Here is a 14,655-nt window from a genome sequence, read left to right as displayed (position 1 = left end):
ATTCAATTACGTATTTTGTTTGCTATAGAGTACAAAGTATAGAGTAAAGAGTACAGAGTACTCTGTACTTAACTAGACAACGGTGCGAGAATATTATTGGCTAAAAGTAGATTTATATTATGGGTTCTTGGGGGTGAAAGCAGGGACCCACCCTATGTACCATATCTCTTATCAGTGGATTACGGTGCAGATAGCCAAATTTTACGGTGCAAATAGCAACTCTCTTGATATTACAAGCTAACAGTGAAGGTTGGGTGAAGGGCCTCAGCTCGGACTACTAAAACAGGACGGCAGGGGTGACTGGCCAGTCTAAAGGGAAAGATGAAGGACGTGCGGGTTTACTTTGGAATCCTACATGGGGAAGCAGATCAATCCCGCGTAGAGAAGGCGTGAGCGTAATTCTGTTGCTGCTTTAATTGCTGCTTTTAAAACAAGTGCACTGTGTAAGAAGGTAGGCAATTGCTTGTGCACTACCCTTCCCTTAATAAAAGAGACAATAGGGTGAAATGCAAAAGCTTGAGAATCGTACACGTGCCCGAAGTAGACCTACTTTTATATTGATACTCTATGCTTTATACGAGCAGATGCCTAGCATAGAGGATAAGATTGAACGGAGTAGAAGCCACATACGTGCAGCACGTTGGCAGGCGATGCGGAAGATATGAGGGTAAATAACGGGCGCCCGAAGCTGATCGCCCCGCGTTAAACGTGATCAAGTTCAGTATTGAGCCGATGAGCTTAGTCCACCTATATGTCGACTTTACCGATGCCTATGTCAGGTATATGCAAGATGTATCGCATGCATCAGATGCCGCGTGATTTTATTTTGTCTAAGAAGTCGACGGCAATTCGCATGTTGCACTTGAAGAACCAGTACCAGAGCCTGAACTCTATAGCCCGGGAGACCAAAAAGAGGCCCACCTGTGGCGATCTATCTACCGCCTTTACCATGCCATCCTTCAAAGTGTTTTGCCGGCTGCATGTTCAGAATACAAATCTAAATACAAAAATTGCAGTATTTGATGCAGAATAACAATATTCATGACCGGTAGGCCTTATGACCCTCACCTTGGCATAATCGTATCCGCACACCTCTCGTCTCCACGCCTTCGGCTTAGCTGGCTGCAGGCGACACATCCGTCGAATGTTCCAGGGCCTCATTCTCGGTCGCACCAGTTATAATAAAGTCGTTTGTTAGGATAGTTCTATACGCGGTCACAACATTGCTCCGTAACCCTGGTAGGCCAGCGACGGTGCCCCTGTAACTCTATTCTATCGACAACCTCGACGATAGCCTACAATATCTAGATTCAAGTACACCTGCCGCTCGATATTATTCATCCACTCCGGTAGCTTTAGCGTCGGTGGTTTAGTGGTAAAATCTGTCGTTGCCATCGACAGGCCCCGGGTTCGATTCCCGGCCGACGCAAGTAATAGAGCCTCTTACCGGCTCTTATTTTTTCCATTCGGCCATTTTGTCAGATATACATACGTCTTATTGTCTTGCCTTTTTGCCCTTGTGGTGTTTGATTACTAAACGAATACGCTCCTAAAACTACTGGTAGGATACAATCTGCAATAGTATATATATCAGACATGTAGTCTCATTTCTCCTTGGACTCTTCTTCAGTTATACAATCGTCGTGGTCCCCTAGCAGAGTCTCAGTTGCGCTCCTCGTCCAGGGACGGTACTTCTCCTCGCACACGTTCCCCAGAACACTGCTTGCCACCTTCCCCTCACCCAGTCCGTACAGCTCCTGGAAGCTCATGATCAGGGGCCTCCAGCGGTCTGGATCCACGCGGTTGGGGTAGCCGGGCATACGTAGACCGTCGTCCATATGCACCCGTAGCACTCGTACCTCTATAGCCGTCGCCAGCCCCACGCAATCGGGAAGGTCCTTGCGAAGAGGGGCGGACTGCACAACCTCACACTCCATCTGTACGGGACACTCAGCCACGCGAAACGGCATCACAAAGTCAGACGGGATTCATGTCAAATTGGCGACGGCCCATTTGTCGTAGACAAAGCGATAGTCGCGCGACCTTTTCGAAGCGGAAACAGGATCGGTTCCCGTTGTGCCAGCAAGGCGATTGATAACAGGGGCCTGGGTGTGATCAACAAGATTGAGAACGCACTGCCCCGTGCGAAGGATGTTGCCGGTTGTCTTGGACTCGGAGTCTAAGCCAAGCATACAGGAGTGGCCGAGCCACCAAGCCGAGGACATAGGAGCCAGGTTGCTGCTGCCATCTTCGTTCAGGGAAGAGATAACCACAACAGGTGTACCCCAGTAAAGGATGGCCGGAGAAATGACGGAGTGCTTCATTGTACTTGGTTTTAATATCGGGGGCAGTCGCTGAAGTCGTGATAATGAGGCAAAGAGAGTTCGAGCTGTTCCTATTCGATGGTGTGTCTATATTGGGCTTTGGAAAGGATTCATCAAGGTCTTTTATATGTCATCCCGGTTCTCGACATCCGATATATTTCCGCGGAGAGTTGAGCAAAGCGACCCATCTCTGACCATGACTCATGACTAGAAACAAAGGAAAATTAGACAGCAACATGCTGTTGTCGATGTTCCTGCATACCATTGGATACTTGTACAGCAAAGGCCCGTATTTCTCTGAATGTACTCCGTAGCTGACCGCGGATTAAACAAAATCGTTAGCCTATTTGCCAATTCCAGAGCAAAAGTGGTCCGCACGCTAGCAAACGGGAAACAAACGGCCGACCGCGGTAGTTGATCATGTTGGCCCGGCGTCGCCACTCTGGCGGGTCGAAAACAATCACGGATTCTTTCTGAGAATCATGTTCGATATTTTGGAGTCTTCATGCAATTGCGCCGGCACTCGAATGGTCAGGCCCAATAGGGCAGGTGCAGCTAGCTACGGAGTGCCTGATTAGTCATCCGGTCGGGTTGTTGTCGGGTCATACGATATGTGCGCCGGTACGGAGTACTGGCCAGTGATCAAGATACACCCGGTGCTGCCACACCTGCAGAGCCCTGGAACCCCGGAAGCTTACAATTTAAGTATGAAGCACGGAACAAAGCACGGAGCAGAGGGCATCTACACTTACGTGTTTTCAATAGGCGACGGGCGTGTCACGTGGGCAAAACACGGCATTAAGCGTTGACAACTATGCGCTTTTTTCGCTGTCATTTTGCCCTGCCGCAGTGTTATCAGCAAAAATCTATTTTCTTCCATCTCGCGTGGATTGACGATGGACCGGAGGAGGGCCAGCGACGGGAGGGACCGCCAAGGAAAACTGCTCACTCTGCACACGTCAGCGCTATTTGACCCAAAATACGGCGGATTTCGCGAGAATATTTCCGTGGTAGTGGATGCGGAGAGCGGATTGATTGTTGAGGTATACGAGCGCGACGGAGACGACACTCTGCAGTGGCTTGGAGAGGGCGACATCGATCTACGTGGCTTATACGTGCTTCCCGGTCTCGTGGATGCACATACGCACATCTTTCTGCATTCATACGAGTGAGCAGCCGTACCGGTGAAGGCCAGAGGCCCCGCGACAACGAGGCATGTCGAGGCTGACAGCAAACAGAGAGGCCGATGCACTGCACCAAAAGCGAGATGAGAGCATAACCGAACGCGTGGTGCGTGGCGTGAACCACTGCCGGGCAGCTCTGCTTGCCGGCTACACGACATACAGGTGCCCAGAGATCGATGTTGCCGCGCTTTTACGGGCAGAGCTGACACTTTCTTCTGATCCACAGGGACCTAGGCTCGGAAGGCATGCAGGACGCCGACACCAATCTACGGGATGTCATTGCACGCGGGCTCATGCCAGGGCCACGTCTCTTTGTGGCCACGCGCGAGCTGGCCAGCACAGGCTCGTTTGAGCTACGCACAGAGAACGCAGGTGGTGGCCATCACGTGCCGCCAGGCCCGGACGTAGCCGATGGCGTGGAGCAGTGCCGACAGGCCGTGCGGCGGCGCATAGCCGCAGGTGCTGATGTGGTGAAGGTGTATGTGGACTACCGACGGCGGGCGATGCGTTATCCGGGCGGCCAGGTATATCCACCACGGAGTCTGAACCCAGAGTGCGTCGTGTTCACGCAGGCCGAGGTTGACACGATCGTGGCCGAGGCCCGGGATGGCCCAGTGTCCTGTGGCTGCACACTGCGGCACTCGAGACGGTGCCCTGATAGCCATAACTGCCGGCGTCACGTCGATCGAGCACGGGACTGCCATCACCGATGACATGCTGCCAACCATGGCGGCCGAAGGCATCATATTCGTGCCGACGCTGGCCGTATACGAGAAGATGCGTCCCCCAGCTTCTGCCGATGCTGCAAGAGCGCGTGAAGAACGCATATGATGCGGGCGTGCGGCTCGCCTGTGGTGGCGACACCGGCACATTTTCCCACGGCGACAACGTGCGCGAGCTCGAGCTCATGATCGAGGCCGGCGTGCCCGTGGCCGACGTCATCGAGTCCTGCACTGTCGGTGGCTGGGAGGCCTGTGGTGGCGAACTCTGTGGGCGGCGCTTCGGCTGGTTCGAGGCTGGCCTGCAGGCAGACATCAGCGCCCTGGACGGTGATCCAGAATAGTACGAGGAGGCCTGTAGCCGGTGCGGCTTTTGCAGGAAAGATGCAGCCGTATGCAAGATGGATGGCAAGTCGATGATCGGTTGAGGATGTAGAAAATGTCAAAGTAGCTACATCGATTGATGGTCCGTTCTGGCTCTACAATAGTTGGTGCGGTGCAGGTCTTTTCCTCACATTTCTCTAAGCTTAGAGAACGATCTATAACGACTGTCACACATACACATCTCGGCTTCTTTACATGACGCAATTGGCGACATCTTTGTAGACCGTCGTCGGAACCCTTATGCTAAATATAAGTAAAAGGCGTCATGAAAGAAACCACAAGGAAAAGAATCAGGGCACTACATCAACTTGCCATCCGCCAAGGCGAAGCTTTACCAAGCGATCTAGAGCTGTAGACCCATCTGCCCGAACGCCGTATTCCTCGAGGTCCCGCAGTATACGGTCAATATAGTAGCCTGTGCCGGAGAGGTGCAGGATGTGAGCAATAGCATGGTGAACGGCTAGCAGCCGTGGTGAGGGGGGGTCGATGGTTCGCGACTCTGTGAGAAATAGAGTTCGGGTAATAGGATAGCCTGGCAGCATCCGTGGCAAGAACGTATTGATGTGGTAGGTGTGGGGCTGTTGGCCGTCCACCGGTTCGAAGAACAGCTTGAAAGAGCCGAAATAATGGTGAAGCGATTTCGTCATCGTAATCGCATTGCGGGGACGATCAATGTCTGTGCCGTCAATCAAGTGTGCAACACCATTATCGAACATATTCAAGATAGCCAAGGCCGCTTGCTTTGAGGGTTCCTGGCCAAGTCATGGGTTTCAGTATGCAGAAACGGGCGATCAACGAGTTAACGAGAAACAAAGAGATCATCGTACCAACTCCTTATTTTTTCTAAGCTGCGTAATAGAATGTGGTATAATGTAAGCAGCTTCGAGAGGGTCAAAGTTCCCAACTTCTAAAGGCTCTCCATCGTCATTTTTTGGCTACGCCATCGGTTCGATCAGCAGTTTCTAACCGCTCTTCTGCCGTATTGCTATCGAAATGCCGAGATATCACACAGCCATGACGGTCACGAATCAAGCACGCACCCCGAAGGGCGGAAAGACGCTCTGGCGTGCCAAGGAAACCCTGACTGTCGCCTTGGGCACGTAGTACGGCTGAATGGGTAGCAAGAGTGGCCTGTGGAGTCTTCCGGGTCGACGCTTTTACTAGGCACAGTCAGCAATGGATGGTAAAACAAGCCGACGATAATCCCATACTCGGCAAGAAGAAATTGTCGAATAGGTAGTCTGCAAAGTCGATCAAGGCATCATGCAGATGTTCTGTATCACCATCCAGGTTGTCCTCCTCTGTGTCCATCGGGAGAGACGCAATCTCGAAGGAGGCTCTCAGAAAGTTGTTTCTTGACTCCTCAGAGCGTGCGTACTCGTACGTTAGCCGTACGAGCTTCACACGGTCGTAATCATTGCTATCGCTGTCGCGACCGTCACCAACGTCAAAACGACTGGTCAAAGCGGCAAAGCGCCGACTGGCCAAAACATGCTGGGCAGGTCTGTTTGAAGGCTGTTGTGAGAAGTCAATGGTACTATCAAGTGAAGCTTGATGTTGATGAGGAGCTATTTTCCGACGACTCTGCTAGCACCTTTTCTGCAAGCTGCTTTGACATTTGCTTCAGTATCTATCACGATGAAAAGTTCCGGACGCATCTTCTGCCATAATCCCAATGATTCAACAACAGTTGCCTACGTAGACTCCACAGTGATGTGCTTATGGAAATATATTTCTCCGTCATCCTTGAAAATTAGTATTACTCAGCAGGGGTTGGCGTATCACGGCAAATTAGTCGCGTCTTCCACGAAAGTTTGGGCCTGTAACCCTGCAAAAAGCTCACAACGCATCACCAACTCTGCCGGCGTACCAACATCAGCAACCATTCCGTTGTGTAGCACTACAACACGGTCATATTCCATCACTGCCTCAAGCCTGTGGTTGATAGCAATAAGTGTCCTTCCGTTTAGACGGGCTCTGATCAACATCTCCATCTTCTCTTCCGTTCTTCTTGTCGACGCTGCAGTACGACAAACAGCTGTCAGTACACAATAACAGCGACTGTATTAATCATCAAAGCACGCCTTATAACATACCTGCTTGCAGCTTTGGTCGAGCAACCCGATTACGCCCCATTCCGGCCCACCACTTGGGATTTCCTCTGCATGTCTAGGATCACACGGTCAACGCTCAGCAGCTCGCCATCTCCTGCCCAAAATTTTACTTCTCCCCCTGCAGGCCATTGGTCCTCCGGGTGTGCTCAGCCATATGTCTAAAACGCCTGTGCCCCGCAGAATGCTTTCAAAACTCTCGTCTGATCCGGCCTCAATGGGGTTTAGCTGCTGGCGCAAATGATCGAAGCCCTCCAGGCTGTCTTGGGAAATGGCGTAGAAGCCCTTTCGAAGAGCCTCCAGGGAAATGTTGGAGTGGTCTATCCCATCGATGAAGATAGATCCAATCGGCATATTGACCATCCGCAGCAGCGCCAGATGCATTGTTGACTTGCCAGAGCCCGTCTTTCCGCATACAGCGATGCGTTCACCGGGCTTTACGTCTAGACTGACGCCTCGGAGACTCCATTCTCGGCCGAGATGCGAGGAGTCTCGGTCCAATCCCCCAGTCCAACCAGCCTTTGCATCGTACGTTCCCCAAACATTCTCAAAGCGTAGGGCGCCGCTGCCAGGACCACGAACGGCCTCGGCTTCCAGAGGGACTCCTGACTCCAGGCTGCCGCTGTCTTCTTCGGCTGGTCTCTCGCCTTCAAAGAGTGTTATACGGGCTATGGCGCCCAACGAAGTCTCGAGACCCGTCCAGGCGACGACAAACTGCGTCATGGTTTCGCCAAGGGTTACGGCATTCAAGAAAGCCACGCCAACGGCACCAGGACTAACTTCTAGTCGTCCAGATATTGCAATTTCGTCAAAGCTAGGGGCTCAGGAGATCCCTGTGGCTCTGGTCGAGCTAAACCCTAAAACTCTGCAAAATCCAGTCAACGCATATATAGACCACAAGCTCAAAAGTCTACCTCGCTCACAAGGCTACACAGAATCGACGTTAGCTCAGATATCGGTGGAGATGCACGATCGTGTGATGAACACATTTCTTTGGGCAGCTCTCGTGTTTAAGAAGCTTAATAGCACCAACGGTGTGGATGCTGTTAGGACTATCCAAAAAATGCCTGCCGACTTGTTAGCTCTGTACCAGTACATGTTGACTAAAGTCGAGGCGGAGGACGAGCTAGATAGGCAGCGCTGCAAGAAGGTACTAGCAGTTACATTCCTTGCGTAGCGACTGCTCTCTCTCGCCGAGCTCGCTGCCCTCGCCAGTTTGCCCGCAGACCTAAATCCGGAATGGACAATTGACAAATGCAGCTCGTTTTTGACACTCGATTCAGGAAAGGTCTATCCTATTCATCAGTCTGCCAAGGACTTTCTGTTTGGGGCCTCTCGGATCTTCCCGTTGGGTATGAGGCAAGGCCACCACGAGATCGTTTCTATTTCGCTGAAGATTCTTTCGGAGATTCTTAGACGCGATATGTGCAATCTTAAAGCTCCCGGATCTTCCATCGAACAGGTTACTGTGGAGGATCTTGCTCCACTTGAAGCGGTTCGGTACTTCTGTGTCCACTGGGTCGACCACCTCTGTGACTGGATGTCCGGCTTAATGACGGAACAGGAGGACCTACAAGATAGCGGCGCAGTCTACACATTTCTGAAAGGGGGGTATCTTTACTGGCTTGAGGCTCTAAGTATCATCAGAAGTATTTCAAACGGAGTGACTGCAATGAATAAGCTTAAGACCATTGTGAAGGACATGGTGAGTAACGATTGACAGTCTTGGTATCAGCGTCAATTACTAATGTAACGACAGAGAAACGACATAGGGCAGCAATTGGCAGATTTGGTAGAAGACGCATGGCGGTTCATTCTGTCCTACAGATGGATCATAGAAAGAGCACCACTCCAAACTTACGCGTCGGCGCTTACTTTCAGTCCGGTCAACAGCAAAGTACGACAGCTGTTCAGAGCCGAAGAGCCAACTTGGATCACAGTGAAGCCTGACGTGGAACCGAACTGGGGTGCATGCCTCCAAACTCTCTGGAGTCATAACAGCTTTGTTTTTGCAGTGGCTTTCTCGCCTGATGGCAAGCAACTAGCATCTGGGTCGTCTGATAACGATCTGAAGTTGTGGGACGTGAACTCTGGAATTTGCCTCCGGACTTCCAACGGTCACAACGGCACGGTCCATTCGGCGGCTTTCTCGACAGACGGCAAAATTCTTGTATTCGGTTCATCCGACGAGACTGTTAAGTTGTGGGATGTAGCCAATGATGTTTGCTTCAAAACTCTCCAGGTCCATAATGAGGTTCTTGTGGTAACCGTTTCACCCAACAACAAACTAATCGCAGCCGGTTCAGATGACAACACATTAGAAATACGGGATATAGCCTCGGGTGATCACACTCATTTACTGAAAGGCCACAGTACTTCGAGCATATTAGTTACATTTTCACCTGATGGCAAACAGCTGGCATCAGTATCAAAGGACAATACCATTAATCTTTGGGATTCCGCATTAGGCATATGCACAAGTACTCTTCGAGGTATAGATCATGTTTCGGACTATACGGCAACTCACTGGTCTGATGGCAAGCTCCTAGCCTTAGTGGAGGGTTACAACATCAAGGTCTGGGACGTAGCTTCGGCAAAATGCACACAAACAGTTAAGAGTTCGGGTCCTGTCCAGTCCGTGCTTCTTTCGCAAGATAGCCGGTATCTAGCAACTTTACAAAACGATTCAGATATCAGGATATATGACATATCCTCAGGAAAAGAGCAGATACTTCAGGGGCACAGCAGCTGGATAACGTCCATTGCCTTCTCACCCACCGAAAAACTACTTGCATCAGCTTCGGATGACACCATTAAGCTCTGGAATACCTCTTTGGCCCCATACACACAAGCGTCCGAAGGACATCGATATAAGGCTATTTCGATAGCGATTTCGCCCGGAAGCAAATATCTTGCATCGGTGTCAAGGGACCACACCCTTAAACTCTGGGAATTCGCCTCAGGAAAATGCGTGTTGACGTCTCAATCATTCTTTTCTGCGATCTTTTCGCAAGATGGGCAAAAATTAGTACTTGTACCGGGAGACAAGATTGTCGACCTTACGATCTGGGATTTAATCCTAAAGAAAAGTGTGTATGTACTGAAAGGCGAGCATGATCACAGTGTGCTTTCCTTGGTGATCTTCTCACCGAGCAGCAAGCAAGTAGCTGTGGCTAAAGGTAATCTGGTCGCGCTTTCACATACGAACTCAGGAACATGCATGTGCACACTACGTGGCCATGTCGATTCTGTCTGTTCCTTAGCCTATTCACGAGACGGAAGACAGCTTGCATCGGCTTCGGATAGTGGGGCTATCAAAATTTGGGATACATCCTCTGGCACCTGTAGCCAGGCAATCGAGAATCATGGTAAAGAGGTGGCTTTCACTCCCTCTTTGGATCTATCCCCATTTATTCCCAACCGAAGGGACGACGGTATAGCCTTTTCGCCCGACGGTAAAAAACTCGCGTCCATCTCGGGTGTCATTGTCCATCTCTGGGATAGTACGTCGGGGGAATGGATCCAGAAGTTTGAACTATCAGAGCCAGCCCATTCGGTTGTCTATTCGCCAGATGGCAAGCGGCTAGCCGTTGTCATTGGACCCTTACCCTCCCTCTTCGATACTGTCACACTCTTAGACATCGCCTTGAGAAGACACACGCAGATCACAGGCGTTGGTATGCGGTCGTCGAGATTGGCATTTGATGGCACTGACAATAGTCGTCTACTTACCGGAGCTGGGTGTATTACCATACCGACGGTGACGTCAGAATCTGCCGATCTAGCCGATACACAGCAGCACTTGCATGCGCAGCACCTTGGATTTGACTTTAGCATGGATCGTTGCTGGATCACTTGTGACGGCCAGAATGTCTTGTGGCTACCTCCCGAGTACCGGCCTGGAAATGAAGATTTTTCCCACACGGGTGCGGCAGCAGTGTCGGGGCGTTCAATCGGCATCGGTTGTGCATCAGGCCGAGTTCTGTTCATGTCTTTCTCGTCAGATCAGTGACTGCTGCGAAATATATAGGTCTTGCTTTCTTTTTCCCATGTTGGAATTCCGTGACTGGGCGTGCCACATAGAAAGCTCCGAGAATCGGTGAATAGAATAACCTGTTGTAGTCCTTGCATAGACGATATGTCAGACTCTTATCAGCGATGTCTAGCGCCATCATCATCTGCCGTCGATCACGCCAGCTCGCTGCCAGCTTTCGTGACATACGAGTACACCACTTGATGACACGGCAATGTTCGGTTGCTCTCTCTCGTCTACACAATAAAACAGGCTGATTCGATGGCGTCCACCGACAACCGCATTGATCCCCAAGCCGCCTGGCGCTACGCGAAAGAGCTTCCGGCCGATGCCAAGGGATTGGAGAAGGCCTGGAAGCTGTTGGAGACGTACAGCGACATACCGTCCGACCAGGTGGCCGCACACATCACAGCCGTTGTGAGTGGTGCTGCGTTTATGCCGGGCCATCTTCCAAGTTGCTGATCAGACTGCAGAGACAAGGCTTATGCCGTCTTCCCCTACCCGTGTCTTAGTCGCTGGCGCTTTCTGGACCTGTACCTGGCTGTGCGCCCAGAGTATCCAGACATCCTGAAGCGGCTGCTTTCCGGTGACCGGCTTCTGGACGCCGGATGTTGCTTCGGCCAGGTCCTGCGGCAGCTCATCTATGACGGCGCGCCACCCGAAAGCGTTGCCGGCACCGATCTGCGGCCTGAGTTCATCGAGCTCGGCTATGAGCTCTTCCAAGACCGCAGCGCCCTGCCTGCATCGACCTTTGTCACCGGCGATATCTTTGCGGCCAGTTCGCCCGACGGAAACGACTCGCTCGCCCGTCTTGACGGCCGGTTCGGCATTCTACACACCGCCAGCTTCTTTCACCTGTTCGACTGGGATGACCAGGTGCGCATTGGCGAGCGCATCGTGCGCTTCTTCCGGCCCGACGTCCGCGAGCCTCTCGTCCTCGGTCGCCAGGTCGGCAACCGCCATGCCCAGGCCATCGAGAACATGTCCCGCACCGGCGAGATCTACCGCTACAATCCCGCGTCCATGCAGCGTCTCTGGGACGAGATCGGCGCCCGCACCGGAACACGCTGGTCCGTAGCTGCCACCATGGTCGACCCCAATGACGATTCGGAGGAGGAGTTCAAGCGTATTCTGATACAGTTCGCCGTGACCAAGGCAGCATGAGGGGATGCTATCTTAGATCGTTACAGGGGTGTTTGCAGCCTTCGTCTGGGAATTCTTTGCGGTTTGTCTTCTGGGATTCAATCGTTAACGTGACTCTCGACCTATATTTCAGGCCCCAGAACTATTTATGGCGGTGCGCAAGTTGTAAACACACTTGGAAACATGGGCCAATGTGTCAGATGCGACGTTCTTAGCAGTATCACATTTGGTCCGAATAGCATTTAGTTCCCCGGGGTATTGTTACCTGAGGATATGGCAATTGTCGTTCAGACCAATGTGTGGCTTACTCTATATAATCTGATAAATTCCCAACACTTGCACTACATGACAGGCCATTTCGTAAATCTGAGTAAACCAAGGCAGGCTGACAGCAGTGGTTCAAGTCAAGGCTCAGACCCGTAGCAAGATTCGTCTCTTTTATTGTAGTTGTTCGTTAAGTATGGCTATTTCAATGAACCAGCCTCATTATCCGCCATCTCGTGACTGCGTCATTCCGGTCATAGTCGATGCTTATCAAGGTCCATCGCACTTTGAGTTATGCAGCACGGACCGGATTCAGAAAAACGTTCAGTTTCGGCTTTTTCCACAAAATGAAAGCCGTGCTCTTTTTTAACCAGTCGAAATCGGGGTCTGCCAGTTGCAAGTCAAAGTTGAAGATTATGCGGGCCAGTATGAGGCGCATTTCAGCATAAGCAAGACTGTATTGTCAGCATCTGAGCCAAAAGCTACCAGCAGAAGAGCGAAACATACTTGCGGCCGAGGCAGTTTCTTGGACCGACGCTAAAGGGTTGCATCGCCTCTAGGCGATCTCGCGTGTTTGGATTGTCCTCGAGGAAGCGTTCTGGGCTGTATTTCCACGGGTCCTCCCAATTCTCAGGCATGTGGTTCATGGCCCATTGCCAGCATGCCACAACGGTCTGCATCGATCCTCTGTTAGCGTGCAAACACAATTATTCGTCTTCGGCTACGATTACATACACCTTGTGGAACAAAGTGACCAGCAATATTGCTGCCACCCTTTGGCACAACGCGCGGTAATCCGAAAACAACAGGCGGGTAGCAACGAAGTGCCTCGTTAAGGCAAGCCAGCATGTAGGTCAGTTTGTTGACAGATAGTAGTGTGATCTCTTCTTCCGAGGAGAAGCTGGACCGTACCTCTGCCGCTAACTTGGCCATGGACTGCGGATTATTCAGCAAGAGGTAGGTTACGCCAGAGAGAAGGGTAGCCGTGGTCCCGGATCCTGCCAAAACCAGAAGGCTAGCATTGGTAGTCAAACACGCCAAAGCAAGCGGCTAAGCTTTGTTAGTGCAACTCTTGCGAAAGATTCGGTAGCATTGCCTTACCTGGCCTTGTTTCTTTTGTATTAGTCCATCGAGAAAGTCGGAACGCTCTATTTGGAGCTCCATACGCCGCTTTACGCGCTCTTGGCTGAAAGCCAGCGCATCCTTGCGCCCAGGCATGATGAGATGAAGCATCAACACCATAGGCGCTCCTTAGTGCAGCATCTTAGCAGCTACAAACATGCCGGCCGTCTTGATTGAGTCCATGATGGCTGTGATCCAGGGATGGTAGACGGCGTTATCCAGACAGCCAAAAGACTCCCCAAAAGCCAGGTCCCCGATAATGTCAAAAGTGGTCCAGTTGTACCATGTGTTCATATCTTGAACTTGAAGCTTAAGCGTCTGCGTGCTGTCGCTGATGTCATTCTCGGAGAGGGTAACGTCCTTGGTCGAGGTCCAGCACTTCTCGTGTAAGCGGCGAATTAGCAGTTGCACGTAGCTAACAATGAGGGACTCCTGTTCGCGCATAGCCCGTTCACTGAAACCGTGGGACATTAACCTCCGCAGCTTCGTGTGATTCGCCCGAGACTCAGCAACAATAGAGACAGGAATGCCTGGTGTCCGGAAAAACAGATCGAGCTTCGGCATCTCCTCTTTCCCTGCCAGTGGATCTGTCCGGTGGCCATAGATATCCTTCCAGGCCTCGGGATCGGAAAACGCCAGCTGATCGGGCGCAATTCGGACTACGGGGCCATACTTCGTATGCCAGGCAAGAACGTGATGTGGCAAGTTTCCACGCACAAGCCTGAGGGCAAAGGCCAGTTTGGTGGCTCTGTACAAGATTGGACCGGGGTATTTGCGAAGAGGGTGGAGGAAGAGGTTGTAAACGATAGATCCAGAGGCTAGGAGGAACGCCTGCCAATACTGTCAGATTCTGGGAACGGAAGCCTTAATAAGATCCCAAAAGAAAGAGAGGAAGAGAAAGATAATCATACCATGCCAATTGCAGCACCGGCAATTATGCCAAAGTCATAGTTTGTGTATCTTGGAGCTTCCATCATTGCGAGACGATGTGAAGAGTTTGAACAGAAGTAGGATCACAGAACGATATGTTACCATTTCTCTTGTTTAAATACTAATCTAGTCACTAATAATAACTTTACATCTTTCTTTTGTTATATCTCTGCAGTGCAATACAGATAATCCAAGCAACTGCGGGAGAGCCTGTTCCGTTCAGAAGAAAGCAGAGTGGGGACCGGTGTAGACGCCTCCCGATTAGCTTCTCACTCCGGGTGAGAGGACTGCATAACGGGATGGGGCGAAATCAACATCCGAGCAGAGTTATGCTTTCATTGTGTCGCCCACGAATGTGTGCAAGATTGCAATGATCGAGACTGGTCGGCGCAGCTGTGTATCACGTCGTACTGTTGGTGATATGCTGGAACATCTGTTTTC

The 14,655-nt window shown here is 51.3% G+C and overlaps 6 protein-coding genes across 6 annotated transcripts; 2 read left to right on the top strand and 4 right to left on the bottom strand.

The window, feature by feature from the left end:
* Positions 1-1,604: 1,604 nt before the first annotated feature.
* Positions 1,605-1,937, bottom strand: CMQ_8049 (uncharacterized protein; the record flags this gene model as incomplete). The annotated part of the gene is made up of 1 exon (XM_014315590.1): positions 1,605-1,937. One exon carries the CDS (start codon positions 1,935-1,937, stop codon positions 1,605-1,607), a length of 333 nt encoding a protein of 110 aa, XP_014171065.1.
* Positions 1,938-1,988: 51 nt separating this feature from the next.
* Positions 1,989-2,324, bottom strand: CMQ_8171 (uncharacterized protein; the record flags this gene model as incomplete). The annotated part of the gene is made up of 1 exon (XM_014315712.1): positions 1,989-2,324. The coding sequence occupies one exon, from the start codon at positions 2,322-2,324 to the stop codon at positions 1,989-1,991; it is 336 nt and encodes a 111-aa protein (XP_014171187.1).
* An 896-nt stretch (positions 2,325-3,220) lies between these two features.
* Positions 3,221-4,571, top strand: CMQ_8191 (amidohydrolase domain containing protein; the record flags this gene model as incomplete). Its single annotated transcript, XM_014315732.1, has 5 exons — positions 3,221-3,492; positions 3,563-3,670; positions 3,735-3,986; positions 4,081-4,273; positions 4,329-4,571. The coding sequence occupies 5 exons, from the start codon at positions 3,221-3,223 to the stop codon at positions 4,569-4,571; spliced, it is 1,068 nt and encodes a 355-aa protein (XP_014171207.1).
* Positions 4,572-5,781: 1,210 nt separating this feature from the next.
* CMQ_8231 (ATP-binding cassette transporter) lies at positions 5,782-7,445 on the bottom strand (the record flags this gene model as incomplete). The annotated part of the gene is made up of 3 exons (XM_014315772.1): positions 5,782-6,115; positions 6,469-6,631; positions 6,920-7,445. The coding sequence occupies 3 exons, from the start codon at positions 7,443-7,445 to the stop codon at positions 5,782-5,784; spliced, it is 1,023 nt and encodes a 340-aa protein (XP_014171247.1).
* Positions 7,446-11,016: 3,571 nt separating this feature from the next.
* CMQ_8135 (uncharacterized protein) lies at positions 11,017-11,919 on the top strand (the record flags this gene model as incomplete). The annotated part of the gene is made up of 2 exons (XM_014315676.1): positions 11,017-11,172; positions 11,236-11,919. 2 exons carry the CDS (start codon positions 11,017-11,019, stop codon positions 11,917-11,919), a joined length of 840 nt encoding a protein of 279 aa, XP_014171151.1.
* Positions 11,920-12,454: 535 nt separating this feature from the next.
* On the bottom strand, positions 12,455-14,261 carry CMQ_8269 (cytochrome p450 monooxygenase; the record flags this gene model as incomplete). Its single annotated transcript, XM_014315810.1, has 6 exons — positions 12,455-12,617; positions 12,670-12,836; positions 12,898-13,212; positions 13,264-13,365; positions 13,438-14,115; positions 14,196-14,261. The coding sequence occupies 6 exons, from the start codon at positions 14,259-14,261 to the stop codon at positions 12,455-12,457; spliced, it is 1,491 nt and encodes a 496-aa protein (XP_014171285.1).
* Positions 14,262-14,655: the final 394 nt, after the last annotated feature.

The sequence above is a fragment of the Grosmannia clavigera genome (assembly GCF_000143105.1).
Source record: "Grosmannia clavigera kw1407 unplaced genomic scaffold GCSC_161, whole genome shotgun sequence".
NCBI classification, from domain to species: domain Eukaryota; kingdom Fungi; phylum Ascomycota; class Sordariomycetes; order Ophiostomatales; family Ophiostomataceae; genus Leptographium; species Leptographium clavigerum.
The sequence above is the reverse complement of the archived record's forward strand: the minus strand, read 5'-3'. Positions and strand labels throughout refer to the sequence as shown.